Source organism: Pristis pectinata, chromosome 4 (assembly GCF_009764475.1).
Source record: "Pristis pectinata isolate sPriPec2 chromosome 4, sPriPec2.1.pri, whole genome shotgun sequence".
In the NCBI taxonomy this organism is placed as follows: domain Eukaryota; kingdom Metazoa; phylum Chordata; class Chondrichthyes; order Rhinopristiformes; family Pristidae; genus Pristis; species Pristis pectinata.
The window spans coordinates 72364173-72384992 of record NC_067408.1 but is presented as its reverse complement, the minus strand read 5'-3'; the positions used below and the strand labels follow the sequence as shown (position 1 = coordinate 72384992).

Below are 20820 nucleotides of genomic sequence, written 5' to 3'. Positions count from 1 at the left end.
ATTGTTATTGGTGTATATAAGAAAAGCAGTGTGTGAGGAAGAAAAGTGATGTAGTGAATGGCCAGTCGCCACAAACTGTTGAATGATTTTCTCCATTCCACTCTCAGCCTTTCGAAAACAGGAGCTTGCCAGAAACATTCCCTTGAGTGTCAAGATGCAAACTCAATACTCAAAGTTAGTGCTCCCATTCCATGGTGCAAGACCCCATTCATGAGATGAATTGCAGTCTTGGCACAGACATTGGATATGCAGAAAGGGAACAATTGAAACTCTGGAGTTTCACTTCCACTGCTAGTAAATTTTAACTCAAGGTTTCATATTTTTCCTTTCCTGTCTATTTTCCCCAACTCTTAACCTAATCTTTCTTTCCACCTTCTCTATCTTGTGTGAAACATCACCCTATTTCCTTTATCATCATTCACTCTTTACCTTTAAGGTGATACCCTTGGTACATCATTCATTTTGCTCACACGTACTTCCATTTTCAGCAATCTGCAACATGAAGATGAGGGTGAAGAAGAAATCTCAACCTGTGCCACGTTATGGACCAATCATTCTCTTTTCGTTCCCTTTGGTCTTTTCAGTTTGCAATGTGTCCTACGTGTGAGGGAAAAGAGGGCAGGAGATTGGGAGTGCTGCGTTTATTTTGTGCATCCATGTCATAAGTTCTCCAACCCAATATTTCTTATTGTATGCAACAAGTGTAAGAAATAAAAATATAAGGTGCAGGAGCAGGAGTAGGTCATACAATCCCTTGAGCTCTTTCACCATTCAATAAGATCATGACTTCAACTCCACTTTCTAGTCCAATTTCCAAAATTCCTTCATTTCAGTCCAAAAATCTAACTATCTCAGCTGTAACTATTCTTAAATAATGAATTTATACACAAGTATAAATAATAATGTCTCCCTATTTGATATTTGACAGTGAAATGAATAACCTGAAGGAGCTGATCTATAATGCTCACCAGATTGAGAAACTTATTTCAGGAAACAACATCCAGGACATCAAGTACCTCTTGAATGAGTTTGAGGGTATTCCAGTCACCCCTAAAATTCTCCAGGAGACTGACCTTGTTAAAGCTGTATATCAAGTTCTAAAGACTTGCCCAGATGCTGGTATCAAGGGGAAGGCACGGAGCCTGCTGTCTGCATGGAAAAAGTTGTACAAGAGCTCTAATTTCCAGGAAAAATGTCAGGAAGACAAAGCTCGTATTGAAAAGATGGAGCTGTCAAATGAAATCAGTCAAGGAAAAGTAAAATTTGAACGTGAGACTAATGAAACTGATTCTGCTGGTAGGAACCCTACACAACAAACAGAAGATGCACAAATAACAACAGGAACTGATGTCATCCACAATCTCCTCACAGATGAAGAAGCACACAATATGAGGGAACTTTCAAGAGGAGAAGGTTTCGAAGGGATTGACTTGGATTCAGCTCCTAAAAAGCCATATACATTAGATATTGAAGCTGTGCGGTCTAAGTGTGTAGAACTACTTTTCCAAGCTTTAACTGGCTCAGAGACAGTTGATGGGACAGTGATTGAAATGTGGCAGGGGATTGCCAAAGAAATTGAGCAATCCATATATGCAATTCACCTTAAAAACATTAGAAAGTACAAAACTAGCATTCGAAGTAGGATTTCAAATTTAAAGAACCCTAAAAATCCCCATTTAAGACAGAAAATACTGTTAGGAGAAATAACTCCACAGATGTTTGCTGAGATGTCAGTGATGGACATGGCAAATGAGGAGTTGAAACATCTAAGAGCATTGTACACTACCTCTGGGCTTCAGGACCATCAGCTGCCTCAATGTCCGGAAGGTATCAAGACAAACAAAATCAGGTGCAAACGTTGTGAAAAATTTAACTGTACTGTGACAGCAATTGCTAGAGGCACACTTTTTATTCCAGGTTGGGTGCGAAGTGGAAATCCTGATGAACAGATGATGACTTTTGTCATTTGCAATGAATGTGGAGAAAAATGGTATAACAGTGGCTGGATTTCTGTTTAGATTTGACAAAGGATCACACAGAGATTTAATTAATTTATTTCCTGCCTCACAGTTAACAGCTATGGTATCTTTGTCTTCACTAGGTATTGAATAAGGCAACAGAATATTACGAATAAAACTAACAAACTAATTCCTGATCTTGGAAAATACTTAGAGATGATTGTTGTGTGTGCTTTTCTCTTGTGTCATTTGGTACCTTTTCAGCTCCTGAACTACGTTGGCCTGAATCCTCTGCACAAAACCACTGGCATTTGCCTTGGTAACCATGTGGGTGTTTAGGACTCCTTTATAAATGCATAAGTCTTGAGCCTCTACACAACTAATAGTTGGGGATCTCAGACAGTTCATTGGTGGAATGCAGTCTTTCTAAAGGCAAAGTCAAGTTTATTGTCATCTGCACAAGTACACGTATGCACAGGAGCAATGAAAAACTTACTTGCAGCAATGTCATAGGCACATAGCATCATATAAGCAGCATTCACATTAATTAAACATATATTTTTAATGTTTAATGTTTTAATATTTAAACAAAGAAAAACATTAATTAAACAATTTTTACAAGAAAGAACACAATTAGAACAAAAAATACGAAGTCCATTTTAGAGCAAAGTAATCATAATGTTGTTAAACTCTAGTGATTAGGTAGTGCCAGTTGGTTCAAGAACCAAACAGTTTAAGGGAAGTAGCTGTTCTTGAACCTGGTGGTGTGGGACTTCAGGCTTCTGTCCTGCCCGGCTCCTGCCCAATGGTAGCTGTGAAAAGATGGAATGGCCAGGATGGTGATCTTTGATGATGAATGTTGCCTCCTTGAGGCAGTGCCTCCTGTAGATACTACAGATGGTGGGGAGGGATGTACCCTTGATGTCTTGGGCAGAGTCCACTATTCTCTGCAGCTTCTTGCTTTCTTGCACATTTGAATTGCTGTACCGGACCATGATGCAACCAGTCAGGATACTTTCAACAATACATCTGTAGAAGTTTGTTAGAGTGTTCAGTAACAAGCCGAACCTCCTTAATCTCCTAAGAAAGCACCTATACTGGGGTATCTGACCATTCAACTTACAGACAGGAATACAAACCCATTCTTTTGAATGGAGAAGATTGCAAGGGAGAAGGGTAAGTGTGAGGTACAATAATTTTTTTTAATTTAATTGAGTTCATTTAATAGTTTCTAGTATTTTTGTGGGGCTTTTTATTAAACTATTTTATTTTAAGCTTTTTAATAACATGTTTATTTATTAATGATATTGAATATTTGTGAATGTCAGAGATATTTGCAAATATTAAAATTCCTGAAGAGCCAGTGAAACCGGTTCCCAAACAATTTCACTGGTTATTTATGATCACAGCACAGAGCCCATTGTGCACTGGCCTCGCCGATCAGGGGAGGCAACCTTCTGAAGGAAGTTCGGTTTGTGGGATCTACTCAATGCGAGAACAGGTTTTAGCTGGCAGGCAACCAGCAAGCTTGGGCACATGTCATTTAGTGGAAAATTCAGGCTATTATTTTTCCAAGAGCAGTTCTTAATGTTCAGTGTAGGATAAAGCATTTATCATAGAGCATTTAATCTATAATCTCACCTCAGAGATATTCGACGTGAGTGACCCTGCCAGGAATATGATACTCTGGTCTCCCCCAAACAAGACCCAGGAGCCTGCTTGGAAGAGAAACATCTTGCCCTCAAAGCTATAAAGAGAGAGTGTAGAAAGGAAAGAGATGAAAATGCAATTCTCCCTATGGAAACACCTGCAGTTTTCCATTTAGATCATTGATTCACTATTGATAAGATTGTTGAACCATGGTTGAGAATACCTTTGAATCTAGAGATCACTGACAAGTGAGCACTTGTGCTGTTATCCTGATGTCCCTGTAAAGCATGACTGTGGACATCCGTCTCAGTTTCCTTAAGCACAGTGACATGATTGCCATCCCTTCTTGACTTCCAATCTAGTTTACCAAAGACCATTGCAGAAAAGAATGACAGAGGGTGAAGGGTATAATAAAGACCAGTCTACCTAGGAGTCTTGGCTGCATGGTGCTGCTGTCTTCCAGGATAACAGCACATGGCAGGTCTCCTGGCATCCCCTCACTACTGCACTCCACTGGATATTGGAGGTACCACTAATGGCATAGAGCAGCAAACTGGCATGAAACATAGTTCATTTAAGTCACATGAGCCTTCAATGCAGACTTACGAGTACCAAATCCATTATCCTACCCTTCAGTTGGCCCTTAGGAAAGTCATGAGAGTCTGCAATTGAGGGAGATTTGACATCCAGGGCAAGCAAAGTACAAAGAACGAGTAGATTTATTGTGTATGATTGGCATACATTGCAATAAAGTAACTGGTGCACTGATGTGGTACTTCTTTATGCTGCATTTTCAAGTTATCCAGGACTGCTCATTTGTGCAGTCATATAATAATTGACATGCCATTCTGAGGTTAAAAAAGAGTTGCCTCATTGACACATTATTAGAATATGTGGTAATTTTCTGGATTGCCCCTTTATTAGTATAAGAAATAAAAGCACTGAGGGGTCATTCATCCACTAATAACTGCTCTGGCAATCAATAAGATCATGGCTGGTCTTTTACCTAAGCAAACTTTTGTAGCACAGACCTCATATTCCTAAACATCCATTGATTTCTGTCTTTAATATTCCGTCAAATGAACCTCCACTACCCTTTTGGATAGAGAATTACAAAGATTTGTTAACTCTGAGTAAAGAAACGTCTTTTCATCTCTGTTCTGAATGGCCAGCACTTTCTTTTGAGATTGTTATCCCCAGTTCTAGGCACCCCATCTTGAGAAACAATGAGAATTATTAGTGAGTGACTGAAGAGGTGGGCAGAAGAAAGTTAAACTCTCCCCTTTAGATGTGAAGCTTTGTCAGTGATGAGAAGTGCATGATGCCTCCTGCAGTAAATGTTGCCTCAGTCTCTTGTGCTTCATTGTGTGACTATCCTGTCCATCCATGGTGGCAGTGCACATGATGCCCTGGGAAATGCCATACTAGCTGTGGGTAGAGAATAATCTGACAGTATTTTATCTTTTGTGCTGCAATCAAAAGTGAATACATAATATCTGTTGGCAGAACAGGAAGAAAAACCTTTGAAAACATTTCTTGTCATCAGAAGTTGTTAATTGCTAATACAGGTTCTGCAGATTTTTCTGGAAAAGAAGGGGAGAAGGCTCAACTGGCTGGAACTGCCAACATAATAAAACACTGTATATACTGTATGTAGACCTTCCAAAAAGGTTCTGCTGAGATATAGCTGGGGGTTAAAACATGGGAAAATGGTCAAACTCTGACTTATAGGAGAAGGTACAAGATTGTAGTACATTAAAAGAGGTTATTGCTGAAAAGAATGGTAAGCCTGCGGTTGGGTGGGTTTTAGAATTTGCAGATCTAAATGTTGGAACTTCCTCCCCAGCTACACTATGCGAATACTTTCATCAGGACTGCAGCCATTCACAATGGCAGTTCACAACTATGCTCTGAAGGAAAATATCCTGCCAGTGATACCCATATAATGTAAGTGAATAAAAACATGAGCAAAAAAAGAAAGAGATAAAGAGAAAATGTTGAGATAGATTGCAGATTGACTTGGGGGCAAAAAGCTGAGAAGGGTGAACGATTGGCTAAAAAAAATTGTGGAAGTTAGGGGTTTTGATTCATGGAGTACTGCCTCAAGATCTGGGGAAAGCGTGCTATTCCATTACAATAGATTTTGCCCAAACCAGGCTGGGAACAGTTTTGTGGTAAGTTGAGAAGCTCAGATAATAGAGGGAGCTTTAAACCAACAATGGAGTGTGGGAGGATATATGAAAGGGTAAATTTAAAAGCAGAGAGATGTTAATGCTATAGAGAAATGCATAAAAATAAACAGAGTGAATCAGGTAGGATGAGAGAACGAAGTTAATAAGACACTCATGTCTAGACTCACACCAGAGAAAAATAGAAATGCGTGACACATTCACAATAAAAATAGCTGTATCTGCTTCCTTTTTTTAAACTAATAGCCGTTGTGGAAGTGTGGTTGCAAAGTGATCAAAGTTAGGGAGTTAGATGCTTCACGATACTTGACTTTAAGAGAGAAGCGGAATAGAAGATATGAAGTGACTGCAGAGATTTTAGATGCAATGGTTTTGGTCTTCCAGGATCTGCTGGATTTTGTAATGATTCCTATGGAGTGGAAGGTAACAAATGTTAATCCCACTAAAGAAAGGAGGGAGGGAAAAAACAGGGAATTATTGACCAGTTAGCCCATCATCAAGAATCAATGAATGCTATTTTTTATAGGGGAATTTATTATCTATTTAAAAAATGATAATGTGATCGGATAGACTCTACACAGGCATGTGAAAGGGAAATTGTGTGTGTCAAATCTGCTGAGAGCTTTTTGTAAAGTTGGGCATATGGGAGAATCACTGGATGTAGTGTACTAGGAATTTGAAAAACTATCTAATAAAGCAGCATACAAAAGATTCCCCAACGTTAGTGGGATTCCCCAATATTAGTTTCAGTGAGCAGGAGCTGGGACTTGGAGGGAGGTAGGAGATTTCAAAAGAGGTGAGTCTTTGTGCTTTGTGTTCAGTCAAGTACCCACTCCTGCTCACTGAAACTGAGGGAAAGGCAGTGGACATTTTCTACATGGACTTTAGCAAGGCCTTTGACAAAGTCCCACATGGGCGGCTGGTCCAGAAGGTTAAGTCACTTGGCATTCAAGATGAAGTAGTCAATTGGATTCAACATTGGCTTAGTGGGAAACGCCAGAGAGTGGTGATAGATAGTTGCCTCTCTGACTGGAGACCTGTGTCTACTGGTGTGCTGCAGGGATTGGTGCTGGGTCTGTTGTTGTTTATCATCTAAATAATTTAGATGATAACATGGTAAACTGGATCAGCAAATTTGCAGATGACACCAAGGTTGGGGACGTAGTGGATAGTGAGGAAGGCTATCAAAGCTTGCAGCATAATCTTGACCAGCTAAGTAAATGGGCTGAAAAATGGCAGATGGAATTTAATGCAGACAAGTGTGAGGTGATGCACTTTGGGAGGACAAACCAGGTTAAGACTTACACAGTGAATGGTAAGGGTTGAGGTGTGCGGTAGAACAAAGGTACCTGGGAATACAGATCCATAATTCCTTGAGAGTAGCATCACAGGTAGATGGGGTGGTAAAGAGAGCTTTTGGCACTTTGGCATTTATAAATCAGGGCATTGAGTACAAAAGTTGGGATGTTATGTTGAAGTTGTACAAGATGTTGGTGAGGCTGAATTTAGAGCATTGTCTGCAGTTCTGGTCACCTACCTACAGGAAAGATATCAATAAGCTTGAAAGAGTGCAGAGAAAATTTACAAGGATGTTGCTGGGACTTGAGGACCTGAGTTATAGGGAAAGGTTGAATAGGTTAGGACTTTATTCCCTGGAGCGCATGAGAATGAGGGGAGATCTTATAGAGGTATACAAAATTATGAGGGGTATAGATAGGGTGAACACACACAGGCTTTTTCGTCTAAGGTTGGATGAGACTAGAACTAGAGGACATAGGTTTTAGGTGAAAGGTGAAATATTTAAGGGATATCTGAGGGGAAACTTATTCACTCAGAGGGTGGGGAAAGTGTGGAACGAGCTGCCAGTGGAAGTGGTAGATGCAGGCAATTGTAACATTTAAGAGAAGTTTGGATAGGGACATAGATGGGAGGGGTTTGGAGGGATATGGTTCAAGTGCAGGTAGATGGGACTAGGCAGAAGATGAGGCAGCATGGATTAGATGGGCCGAAGGGCCTGTTTCTGTGTGGTAGTACTCTATGACACTATGTTACGTCTCATAGATAGGGACCAATATATTAGCTGTAATGATTATTAAATAGATATAAAACTTACCAGCAATAACTTATGCACTTTTGGATTGGCAGGTTGGAATGAGTAGAGTACAGCAAGGCCTTGCACTTGTGCCTCAACTACTTGCAGTCGATAATCCAAATGAGTGGAAGTAAGTTTAATGTATTTATGTTTTCTGTTAATATAAAGCAGGGTGTAAAAGTAAGCTCTGAGGGATCATCAAACAGGCTGCAAAAACCTGTAGGTACGTTAAGTGAGAAGGAAAAAAGAACATGACGGATGGAATATTATATAGAGAAATGTGCGGTTATCCACTTTGGTAGGAAAAGTAACAAGGTAGTATATTTTCTAAGTGGTATCACTCTATGAATTTATTTCCATCAAAATATATACATGAAACCAATAGTTGCAATGGGGGCTGAGGATTAAAGTGCTTTAGATGATATACTAAGGATTTCCTCAAAGATTTAACTCCCTCACATTTCCTGTTTCATAACCTGTCACTTAATATATTACTCTGTCTCCTGTTTTTAAATGGCATCCTAAAATAGACAGATCTTAACATTGCAGCTGGGCCCTGTTATGTCATTGAGATGATTGCAGGTAGTTCTTCACTGTTTATTCGGAATTTAACTTGATGGTCAGGAAGTAGTTACCATGACAAAGGACAGTGACATCTGATTGGGAAATAAATATGGTCAGCTTGTTTTTTGTATATAGTTTATCATGAATATCTTGTAAAGGTAATTGAGGGCAATTTTAACCAGAATGGTACATTGCACCTTCGAATAACCAGTTCAAAGCAAAAATTCATATTGCAAACCATCAATACTTCTAAAATCAACAAACCTGCACATACGTGGAAAATATTTTGTAAAATTTTTGATGCAAAGATCATCAAATTTTAGGTTCCCATGAAATTATTTCACAATGACAGCTGTCTGTGGTAGAATGAAAAGCATCAGGACAATTTGTTAAATGTCTGTGCCACACTTGCACATCTTGCTGTGAGACTGGCATAGAGTGAGATTGATATTCATCTTCAAATATCAGTCTACTTGGATGGAGCATAAGGTGGAACCAGTTGAAAGTGGGTTGGGCTAAAATACTGGGATGGGCATTTAAAGACCGATATTGGGGCTGGAGATAATATTGGGGTGAGGAGTATCAGTCAATTAAAATGGTAAACAGTATTATGCCCTTTTATTTTTACTTGCATCTAAACTTCCAGCAACAGGTTTCCCAAGAGAATCCTTTATTTGAAGAGGATGTGACCTCCTATAGTTTACTCATCCTATAACAGTAATTGATTCTAGCCATATTTTAAGGACCAAGACTCCAGGAATGCCTTTTTCAGGATCTGAGGGAAATCAGAGTATAACGTAGCCCATAAATCAACCAGAGTCATACTGGAACATGTCTTTAGGAGTCTTGAGCAGTGACCAAGAGAAGACCACAGTAAGGTCAACTTGGATAGAGCTCATAAAATTATTGCCACTGGCTTTGACCCTCACAAATCCACCTAATGTTGAATTAACCAGCAGAGAAGCAGCAAGAAGCTGAAGAAGACGAGGCTAGTCATAAGAAAAAAAGAATGGATGATAGAGCAAGATACCCAGGTGGCTTGATTTATCAGATGGAAATTTCCATTAGTAGATCTTTTTCCTGTAGGTTCATAACAGTTCTCTTCATGTGAACCTCTGAACATCTAAACCAAATAAAGTTTTATCATGGTTGGACCATCAGCATTCATGAATACAACCTCACTTGAATGCAACAACCTGAATCAGCCCTTTATCAAAAGAGATCTCAGCGCATGCTCTACCATTAGTTGGTCTTTGTTCTAGAAAGAGCCACTGTGGTCATAATTGTGGTCATGTGGCCTTGCTACATAATTGAAGCACACAGCATGTCTGCTACTCCTTCTAATAGTCCGTGGTCAATGGAATGAAACCTTCAATCAGCAACATTGTATATGAAACCTTATGATTTTACTGCCTAAACCCGATTCTTCCACTAAAGATCAAGCTCAAGGTTTCCATTAGTCAATCAAGGAATATGCAGATAAGCTAACCCTGATCATTGAACACTGGACAATGCTCAATTGCAGAGCTCAGTGGGGTGGCTACACTCTCCAAGATATTCTGCAGACTAACAAGATTGTCTTGCAGATTTGCACAATTGTCTAGTTCCAGTAACGTCCCTAAACTGTCCAGACTTAAATGAAAGGTTGATGTTGAGCTGACATCGAATGTTTGCAAGTAGATTCTGTGCTATTTGAATTCTTGGGCATGCCACTGAAGGAGGACTAAAGTTGTCCATCTAGTTACCTTCACCAAGCCCACTTCTGTTTCTCCTTCTCCTTTATTCTCAGTACTTTCCTACACATTCCATGCACAGATATCTTGGACAGTCAGAGGGCTGAAGGAGATCACAGAGGTAGGTAATCTTGAGTCTATAGGGGGACTTGAGAATGATGGGAACTTTGTTGCTTTTCCTGATGTGGATTTGGTCTGCAAATACAGGTATGAACGAGTAAGCCCAGTGCAAGTTAGGAAGAGTAGCAGAGTCTTATGCTTTCTTCAAAGTACTGTTAGATTTGACCAGAAACACAAATCACAACAGGTGCTGGCTCTTACAAGTTAAAAATCAACTACTACACTCTCAGCTGAGGAGCTGCCATCCGCACCTCTTCCAGAACAAAAACAGTGCTTGTCAGTAACAGAGGAGAAACCATTTGCCTTCTTACACAAGTTTCTTACACAAAAAACAGAGCAAGATAGTGTCAAAGTTGAATTTTATTGACTATCTCCCTGTTCTCATTTCTTGCTGGAAAATGATGTTAAATTATGACTTTACAAGTCAGCATAGCCACCATGGGGGAGGAAGGGAATTGCAGCTGAGCTGTGGCTTTTCTCCATTAACTCTGACACATTCACAGTTGAATAGGGATCTGATGAAGAGACCTTGGTTGTTTTCCTTTATCTTAGATGGACTGCTGTAGCTACATGTTAATTCTCTGTTTTTCATGCAAGTGGACACTCATTGAGCAGCATTCTGAATTCTTTCCCTATTTTAATAACATTCTATCTTTTTTATTCTTCCTACCAAAGGGGATCATCTCACATTTCCCCACATTGTACTCTTTCTGCCAATTTTTGCACACACTTAGATATTTCTCTTTGCAGACTCTGTGCCTTCACAATTTGCTTTTCTACCTGTTCTTGTATTGTTGGAAAATTTGGCTACAACACATGTGGCTCCCTCAATTAATTCAGATAAATGGGATTAGTGCAGATAAGAGGGCATAGTGAGCTGAAGGGCCTGTTTCAGTGCTGTATGAATTTTGACTCCAAACCATTAATAAAATTGTAAATAGTTGATGCTCCAGCACTGATCGCTGTGTCATGGCAACTAGTTATAGCTTGCAAACTTGAAAATGATCCATTTATTCCAACACTCTATTAGTTAGCAAACCCTCTGTCCTTGCTAATATATTACCCATCGCCCCAAGAGCACTTATAATGAGGAGTAACCTTTTAATAACACCCTGTTAAAAGTCTTCTGGAAATCCAAATGCACTACATAGAGTCATACAGCACAAAAACAGGCCCTTCAGCCCACCATGTCCATGCCAATCATTCAAGTACCAATCTATATTACTCCCATTTATTAGCACTTGTTCTGCAGCTTACTGTGCCTTGGTGATTCATGTGCTCATGGTTCTACGGTTCCACTCCATCCACTCTGCTGGTTACATCTTCAAAGAACCCCAGTGAATTTGTCAAATAAGATTTCATGTTGACTGCTTGATTGAATTATGTTTGCATTGCCCAATTCCATTTTTTAAAATATTACAGTTTTGGTTACATATTAATCTTCTATCATCAACTAGTGCACATAAATAGAATATTAAAAAGGGAAACCGTCATCATCAATGATCAAGTTGAAGCATCTTACCAGAAAAAAAATGAATACTCATTGTTCAGAGTACTCCCAGTATGTGTATATGTGTGTGTTTGCTTGTGTTTATTTGTAGAAGGTAAACCTTTGGGATCACAGTATTGTAGCAACCACCATAGATCAGTGCTAAAATTAGCACTTCATAAATCAGCTAATCATTGCAACGTATGGGCAGATGAGAATTTCTTACTAATGAAGTTAGAGTTTCACTAATTGGTAGCTGCAACTATTCAAACAGGATGTTGGAACAGAAAATTAGGAAGTTTTTCACTTGATTTCACTAATGAATCCTTCTACAAATTACCTTGTGGCCCAGCACTGAGCATGTCCAGTATGTCAAAGTGCAGACTGTTACACCTGTCTGAGCAAAGCAGCACTCAGACATGAATGTTCTGTAACAAGATGGTCATCCCATTTCTGAATATTATGCAGCTCCTGCAACATGCAGAATAGGATTGCCTCTTTCTTCAAGAGAAGGGACTTTAGCACCATCAATCTGTCCCTGACAGTGCAGTCAGAGTGGGGCTCCCAGTCCATCTCCTCTCTTCTTCCTCCTCTCATCTTCCTCTCCCTCCCCCCCTTCCTGCTCCAACACCTTCTGCTTCCACTGTGGGTGTTCTTACTACAACTACTTGCAAGTATCTTGTTCTTGGTTAACACATGGCAATGGCTGTGTCCTCACGCCTGAATAAGGCACTGACAAGGATTGATGTCCCAAATGCCTACTCTTCTGCACCTGAGGCATGTACTATCCTGAGTAGCATGAATAGTTTAAAAAATATTCACTTGTGATCTACACACAAAATTGGAAGTAAAACGGCACCATAAGCCTGGAGAACCTCTGCTATGTGGCCCTATTTCATGACCAGCAATCCTGCTAACTCAAACCAGTTCCTACTAAAGATACGTATACAGAGATAGAATTAGCTGTGTTCTGATTCAATAACCACAGGAATACAGCCAACTTGGGAATAACACTCATGAGTGACTATTGGTTATGAAACCAATAACTAGTTATAGAGACATAGAGTAAAACAGCATGGAAATAGGCCCTTTGGCTCAACTCGTCCATGCCAACCAAAATGCCATCTAAGCTAGTCCCATTTGCCTGTGTTTGGCCTATATTCCTCTAAACTTCTATCCATGTAACTGTTCAGGTGTCTTTTAAATGTTGTTATTGTACCTGCCTGAACCACTTCCTCTGGCAGCTAGTTCCATATATGCACCACCCTCCTTGTGAAGGAGTTGCCCTTCAGGTCCCTTTTAAATTTTCCGCCTCTCACCTTAAACCTGTGCTCTCTAGTTTTTGATTCCCTTTCCCTGGGAAAAAGACTGTGTATTTACCGTATCTATGCCCCTCATGATTTTGTACACTTCTATAAGGACATCCCTCAGTCTCATACACGCCAAGGAATAAAGTCCTAGCCTGCCCAACCTCTGCCTATAACTGAGGCCCTCAAGTCCTGGCAACATTCTCAGAAACACGGAGACACAAGCGATTCTGCAGATGCTGGAATTTTCTCATAAATTTTCTTGTAAAAACTGGAACATTCTCGTTGCGCTCTTTCCAGCTTAATGACATCTTTCGTATAACAGGGTAACTAAAGCTGCACCGACATCCTGTACAATTGCAACATAATGTTCCAACTCCTATAGTCAGTTAGGCAACAGTCGATATTTTTGGAGAAAACAAAATGGGTCTATGAATGGAGTTAATTATGCAATGCAGTTCAAAATCAAGGTTCTCATTTGATTGCTTTTGTCTAAGAACTTACAAATATATTTGTGTGTGTGTGTGTGTTGCGGCATACAGAGGGTTAATTCAGTTGCCAATTTAAAAATAACTTACTTTCAGAAAGCAAGCAGTTTCATGCTGGTAACGTGATATAAGTGAAATATCAATGATTAATAGTTAGACAGGGTACTCTTATGCAATTACCGTAGATTATACAGAAGATGAAGATGTGAATGATTAAACTGAGCTCCATCAGTGACTGAAGTCACATGAGGCTCTGCTGCAGCACCCAACCCAGCTGTGTTACTGTAGCAGAGAGTAGCAGCCACAGAAGTAGCACCGTCTCCAACATTACAAGCGACTTGAACCCAGCCACAGTCCCTCAAAGGAAGGAAAATCTAGACCTCCTTGGACACTGCGGTAGAAATGAGCAGGTAGGTGCTATTTGCAAAAAGAAAATTCCATTGGCTGTCAGGTTTTGAGCAGTGTATGAAGAGCGACAGCAGTGCTGAAAGGGAATGACTGTGAGGCCTGAGAAAAGAAAATCAGCCAAAACTAGCTGCTCCAGTAAAAAATGATCAAAACGATTGCACTGCAAAGCAAGCACCATAGGGAGGTTATGCTACAACATTATAAAACATTGGTTAGGCCTCAGCTGGAGTACTGTGTGTGGTCGTGGCCACCATGAAATAGGAAAGAGGAGATTTACCAAGCTGTTGCCTGAGATGGAGCATTTCAGTGATGAGGAAACACTGAACAGGTTGGGTTTGTTTTTCTTGGAGCTGAGGAGGCTGAATGGGGACCTCATAGAGATACACAAAATTATAAGGGGTGTAGATTGGTTCATTAGTAATAAGCTTTTCCCCATAGCAAAGGTGTCTAGGATTACAGGATATAGGTGAAGGGATCTGAGGGAGAATTATTTTGCCCATGGAACACACTCTATGAAGGGGTGGTGGAGGCAGAAACTTTCACAACATTTAAGAAGCAGCTATCCATGCACCGAAGGTCATGAACCAAATACTGGTTAACAGGATTTGTATAAATGGGCACTTGATGGTTGGCTCAGACGTGGTGGTCCGAATGACTCCATGATTCCATTGTACATCTTTGTTGCTCACTTTCTTGCATTTTGCAAAATTGTGTTTGAATGTAGTATATATATTCAATATATATATCTCATCCACTGTTTGCTCAACCTATCGCATAACAAATTTAAATTCTTCTGCAAAACAAAAACGTATTCTCCAACATTACAAGGGTTCTGTATACATTCTGCATTTGTAGCACAGCCATGCCCTAACTCCTAAACTGCATCATCCAGTATTGAACTTTCCTGTTAGCACCACAACATTTCTGAATTCTTTCTGTTTTCTACTTTTTTGTAATTTAATCTCATTTCATGGACTCCAGTTTGGCCACATGTAAGTTTCTTATAGGTTTTATGGAACTATATCACTGAGACTTCGATTAGCTGTTTTATTGGCAACATTATCAAATAAACCAGGCAAACAGGACTTTTCATCGCTAATTTCATGCTGCCTGATATTTGTTAATCTATTAATTTACACCTTCAGTATACTCAAATTGAATAAGTTTTGAGGGAAGAGATTTGGTTTTGGTCACTATTTTTAGTCACCTTTGTATGTTGCCATAAAAGGAACAGAACATGTGTAGGCAAGGGCAACTGCTGGCCAATACTCAGCCATGCATTTAGTACTAGTGACTGGTCCCATTTAATGAATTAAATATTTAAAGAGAATTGTTGAAGGGTCTGCAAAGTTTTTAATATTCAAGAAGGGCAGCAGGGATAAGCCAGGTGATTACAGACCAGTTAGTCTAATTCGATTGTAGGGAAATTATTAGAAAAAGGTCTGAGGGACAGGATTAATATACACCGGGAAAGGCAGGGATTGATCAGGGATAGCATGGATTTATTGGTGGGAGATCCTGTCCAACTAATTTAATTTTGAAGAGTTAACTAAGTACATTGGTAAGGGCATTGCTGTTGATGTGGTTTACCCGCATTTCAGGAAGGCCTTTGTCAAGGCTGCACATTGGAAGGCTCGTCCAAAACGTAGAGCCCATGGCGTCCCAGACCAGTCGGCAATGAGGTCAAAAAATTAATAATATGAGACGGAGGGTGATGTGGAGGGTTGCCTTTTTAATTGGAAACCTATGACTAACGGTGTACCATCAGGATTGGTGTTGGGACCCTAGTTGTTTGTTAGATATGAACATAAGAACTTTGATTACTGTTTGCAGATGATGAGGAAATTGATGTTGTTGTTGATAGAGAGGAAAGTAGTTTTTGGTTGCAGAATGATATTGATCAGCTGGTAAGTTGGGTATCACAATGGCAAATGGAAGTTAATCCTGATAAGTCTGAGGTGATACATTTTGGAGAGTCTCATAAGGGCAAGACATTTACCATGAACTGTAGGATCAATGGGAGTATTGAGGAACTAAGGGACCTTGATGTGCAAATCTAAAGATCCAGGAAGGTATCAGCACAGGTGGATAGGGTGGCAAAGAAGGGATATGGGATATTTAACTTCATTAGCTGGGGCATAGAATATAAGAGTATGGAGGTCTTGGTACAACTTTATAAAATATTGGTTAGGCCACAGGTGGAATATTGTGTGTAGTTCTGGTCGCCACACTTTAGGAAGGATGCGATTGTAGTGGAAATTTAATATGATGTTGCCTGTGAGTTTTTCAGTTTTGTGGAGAGTCTAGGTAGGCTGGGTTTGTTTTCCTCAGAGCTGAGGAGGGACCTGATGGAGGTATACAAAATTATGAGGAGCATAGGTAGGATAGATGATAAGAAACTTTTCCCATGGCAGAGGTGTCTAGGACCAGAATACATAGATTTAAGGTGAGGAATAAAGGGTTTGTAAGGGATCTGAGGAGGAATAGTTGAAATTTGGAACGCACTGCCTGAGAAGGTGGTGGAGGCAGTTAGTCTCACAACACTTGAACACTGAGCGCTTGAATTGCCAAGGCATAGTAGGCTAAGACCAAGTGCTTGTAAATGAGATTAGCATGGACAGGTACTTAGTGGTCGGCAAAGATATGACCACAAGTTTTAGACCATAAGACAAAGGAGAAGAAGTCGGCCATTCAGTCCATCGCGTCTGCTCCGCCATTCTATCATGAGCTGATGCATTCTCCCATTTAGCCCCACTCCCCCGCCTTCTCACCATAACCTTTGATGCCCTGGCTACTCAGATACCTATCAATCTCTGCCTTAAATACACTCAATGACTTTGCCTCCACAGCCACCCGTGGCAACAAATTCCACAGATTCACCACTCTCTGGCTAAATGTGGTGGGCTGAAAGGCCCATTTCTGTGCTGTATGACACTATGAATTTAAACATACAATATAGGAGTGTTGAAGGGAGGTGATAATCCCTTCCCTGTAATAAAATAAATTCCTGGTTTATAGGTTAATTATAAAGGCAATCATTTCCAGTCTATAGTGCTAATTGTGTTTCATATATTGGAATTCCCATTTTCAGACTTAGTTCAGTTTAGAGGTAATTTTCTCCTCTTTTGTTAGTGTTTAGCAAAAAAGTTAATTTTGGCCACTGTAGAAGTTAAGTTTGCACATTTGTAAGCGTTCTGTCTTTAAGTGTGATGTGTTGAATGCATTAGAAAACTTTTTTAAGCAACATTGGACAAGAGGAACTATCTACTCACACATTTTCCATGTCAGCCATAGCAGTATTCCTCCCACTTTTGTCCTCATCTTCATAGGAAGCACAGTGGGATTGCTGTATATCACAGTGCTTTAATGAAGGGTGATGCTTTTTTTTAATTACCCACCATGCTTGCAATCTGTCGAAAATTATTTCCAGAAACCTCTGGTAAATGCTTGCTGTGTAGCTGGTGTCCTGTGACAGAGTTTTTGGGGCAGGGTTCTTTGTAAAACAGCTTACCAAGAATCCGTCCACTTGATTCAATGTGGTCTTCAACTGGACCATTGCCTAAACAAAATTCCTCAAGCTTCTGTTTTGTAGTAATTAGTTTCTATTTGTACCATTTGTAGTGGTCCAGAAGTTGTGATTGGAATTTTTAATTTTATACGCAATGTTCTGCATACGTGCTCCAAAACCCGACAGGTGGTTTTGACCTTAATCATGGAAATGACAACTCTGCAGCTTTTATTATGGTTCAGATTTTCCATATTTATTTGGCTAAATCTTCATTTTCTTTCTGTAATTGCTATATGTATATTATACCAAATAAGAGTTAATAGGTCAACAGTTGATAAAACTTGCTAAGTCACAAGATGACTGTTAGGATTTCATGGTTTGTGAGGTTACAGTCTGTTAGCACTGAGCAGCTACCTTATTTATGTTAGCATGGCCCTGAAGGTACAGTTTGAGATTCTTTATAGAAGTCATCTCTCAAACTATATCATGTTTAATCTTGGAAAAAATTAGGAGTGGTACTGTTGACCCTTCGCTTTAATTTGAGGAAGTTTGGAGTCCATTTATTCAATATTTTCACATGATATAGATCCCCTTATAATAACCTTTCAATTTAGAGGAACGGAGTTGATGACATAATATTGCTCTGTTTCTACTGAGAAATTTTAGTCCAGTTTTTAAAAAAAAATTTTTCTTTCGCTTAGTTTGGTTTGATATATTGTTTATAATTTTTCTTATTGTTTTGGTTTTTTTTCTTTTTTTATATTTTATAATAAATCTTTTTCTTTTATATTATATTCATTCACTAACAGATCATTGGATCTACAGTTTTTTTTATACTCTATTGTTCTTTATGATTATCCATGTCATGATTGTTGTCCTGATCTCTTTGTATTACATGTATAAACATTGATATATTAATCTGTATTAATTTGAAAACTAATAAAAAGATTGAAAAAGAAAGAAGTCATCGATGAAGCAGGAACACATGCCAAAAATTAGGCTTGTAGCACAGCAGAATAGATAAAGGGATGGGGATGGTGCCTTTTGTTTAATAAACTTCCCTTTGGATTTCCAGGCTAAGAGAAGTCTGGACTTGCTGCCTGCCTTCTTGCAATTGAATGGACGAATTGAGGGACTAAATAAATAAGCGATTGATTCAGGGGTCTTCACCACTCTTAAGATCAGACATAAGAACAAAATCTAGGAGAAAGTAGATCCTTACGAACCTTTGCTTCCATGACTTGCCTTGGGTTAACACCTTGACAGCTGGAGAAGAAGACCAAGCTAAAGCCAATCAATACAGCAAGCTTCCAAGATCACTGCGCTGCTTGTTACCACCTAGTTTTATCTGTTACGGATTGCATGTTCCTTTTGTGTGCCTTGCATGAGTGTGTATTGTAATAATTATGGTGACTATTTTTTCTTTATGAACCAATAAGTCATTCTATTTCTTAACTCTAAGTAACCTCTGAAAAGGATTGAGATCTTTCAATGGCCATTTCTGCCTATGCTTTTGCAGTTTTGACTTAGTTCAAACAGTTAGACGATTGACCCCAGTACCCCATGGGTAAGTTGGATTAATCAGTGTTCTACGTGTGTGTTTTCAAAGTCACCTACAACAGCCTGAAAGCAAAATTAAAGTTTCACACAGCTGGTATTTATTGCCAGCATGGGTGAAAAAAAATAGATCTTTCCAAGTAAGCCATGAGCAGTGTTTTGTTCAGTTTTTATTGGTTAGAAAAAAAATCCAAGCCTGGTCATATAGTAATGGGTCATTGTCTCCCTCTGACTGGATTGAATTTCTAGGTACATGTTTCTACACACAAGAGAGAAATTAGAACAGCAGCCTCTCTGGAGCAGTATTATGGAAACCTCCATCTATGCACTGAAAATCAACTTGCACTTATGTCACTTGCCTTTTCTTGATTTCATTCTTGCATGTCCAGTCATAGCCTGTGAATCTGTTCTGATTGCTTTTCTTCCCAAACCTTTACGTGTGGAGTCCTCCAAGAATTTATCTTCATCCCTATATTTGTCATCTATATATTTGTCATCTACATATTGCCCCTATCAATGTCTTCTTTTTAAAGTGTACACTGACAACTCCAGTGCTACTCCACCACCACCTCTCTCTGTCACTCCACTGCCTCTGAATCATCACAACACTTAACTGACATTCTGTTCTAAATGAAAGGAAGTTTCCTTCCACTGATCATTCAGAACATCAAAGCTAATGTCTTCAGGCCTCACCACAAAATTCCATTGCCAGCACCATGTCCGTGGTACTCTCTAATACCTCCTTAAAACTCTGGCAATTTTGCTCCCTAGTTTATTTCATAACCAAACACCCAACTGTAGCCAAGTTGTGGTCACTCCTTCAAATATATCTCTGTCCTTGGCTTGGCATCCATGCATTTGTTTTGATTGTAATCTGTGAGTATTTTTTTCTCTGATAAAGACAAGTTATATAAATGCAAGTTGTTTTTCAACCAGCTAATATGGCAGCCATAATACTGGCAAGGAGTGACTGGTGATCTAATTTACCACTGTATGCACAGGAACACCTGATTTCTCTATGGTGACTCATTTGAGATCTGGTGGTGAATCACAAGCACATACTTGCAGACTCTGGTTGAAAGATTTGCTTTTCAAATTAATATTCTTGTCAAGCCCATTGGTAACAAACAAAGATTTCCCTGTATAATGGCAAATTTGTAGCTTTCATTTCTGAAAATGTTACTGCAGCTTGAAGAAGCCTTGATGGGAACATGTTAATTTCTAGGTTATGTTTCTGGAACAACTAATTCCAAAAATCTCACAATGAAAGAGACGTATGCTGCAGCTGGCATTGTATCCGCTACCCAGTACAACTAACTAAATTATTTTAGAAGTTTATTTAGGTCATGTCTGAATGCAGCATTGTCCTGTTTTAAGAATTTTTACGTGTACTGTTTGAGAAAGGAGCTTTATGTGTGATTGTGCAAGCCAAGTTTAACTGAGGTTGGGTTTTGAATCTGAGCCATTCCTCGTTATTTTCTGTCCCTTTATTAAAGCTGGTGGAATTTTCATTTAACTATGGTCCCATCTGAAATTGTCAGGGAGAAATTTTTCTTCCATTGACTTTAATGGAACTGAATGTATGATGGTGAATACCATAGATTGTTGCTTTTAACATTAGCAAAAAGGAAGAATTTCTTCTCTCTATTATATGGCACTTTGTACTGCAAGATATGTGCTTAAGCACCACTTGAGCAAAGTCTTTAAATTAAAGGATGAAAACATGGGTTTTTGGAAGGTTTTTAAGGGAAGAAAAG

The 20820-nt window shown here is 39.3% G+C and overlaps 1 protein-coding gene across 5 annotated transcripts in view; it reads left to right on the top strand.

Moving 5' to 3' along the window:
• rab9a (RAB9A, member RAS oncogene family) overlaps positions 1-20820 on the top strand; it is a 53439-nt gene that overhangs the window by 8750 nt on the left and 23869 nt on the right. For 2 of the 5 annotated variants that reach the window (XM_052014267.1, XM_052014266.1), the window contains one exon: positions 929-2173. The exons of 1 other annotated variant lie outside the window; for it this stretch is intronic. In XM_052014267.1, the coding sequence (XP_051870227.1) occupies positions 933-2018 (1086 nt within the window). In that variant the 5' untranslated portion in view covers positions 929-932 and the 3' untranslated portion in view covers positions 2019-2173. Of the gene's footprint in view, positions 1-928; positions 2174-5454; positions 5556-7942; positions 8020-13866; positions 14001-20820 lie in introns of those variants that run through there. 2 more of the 5 variants (XM_052014272.1, XM_052014270.1) reach the window with 2 other exon arrangements.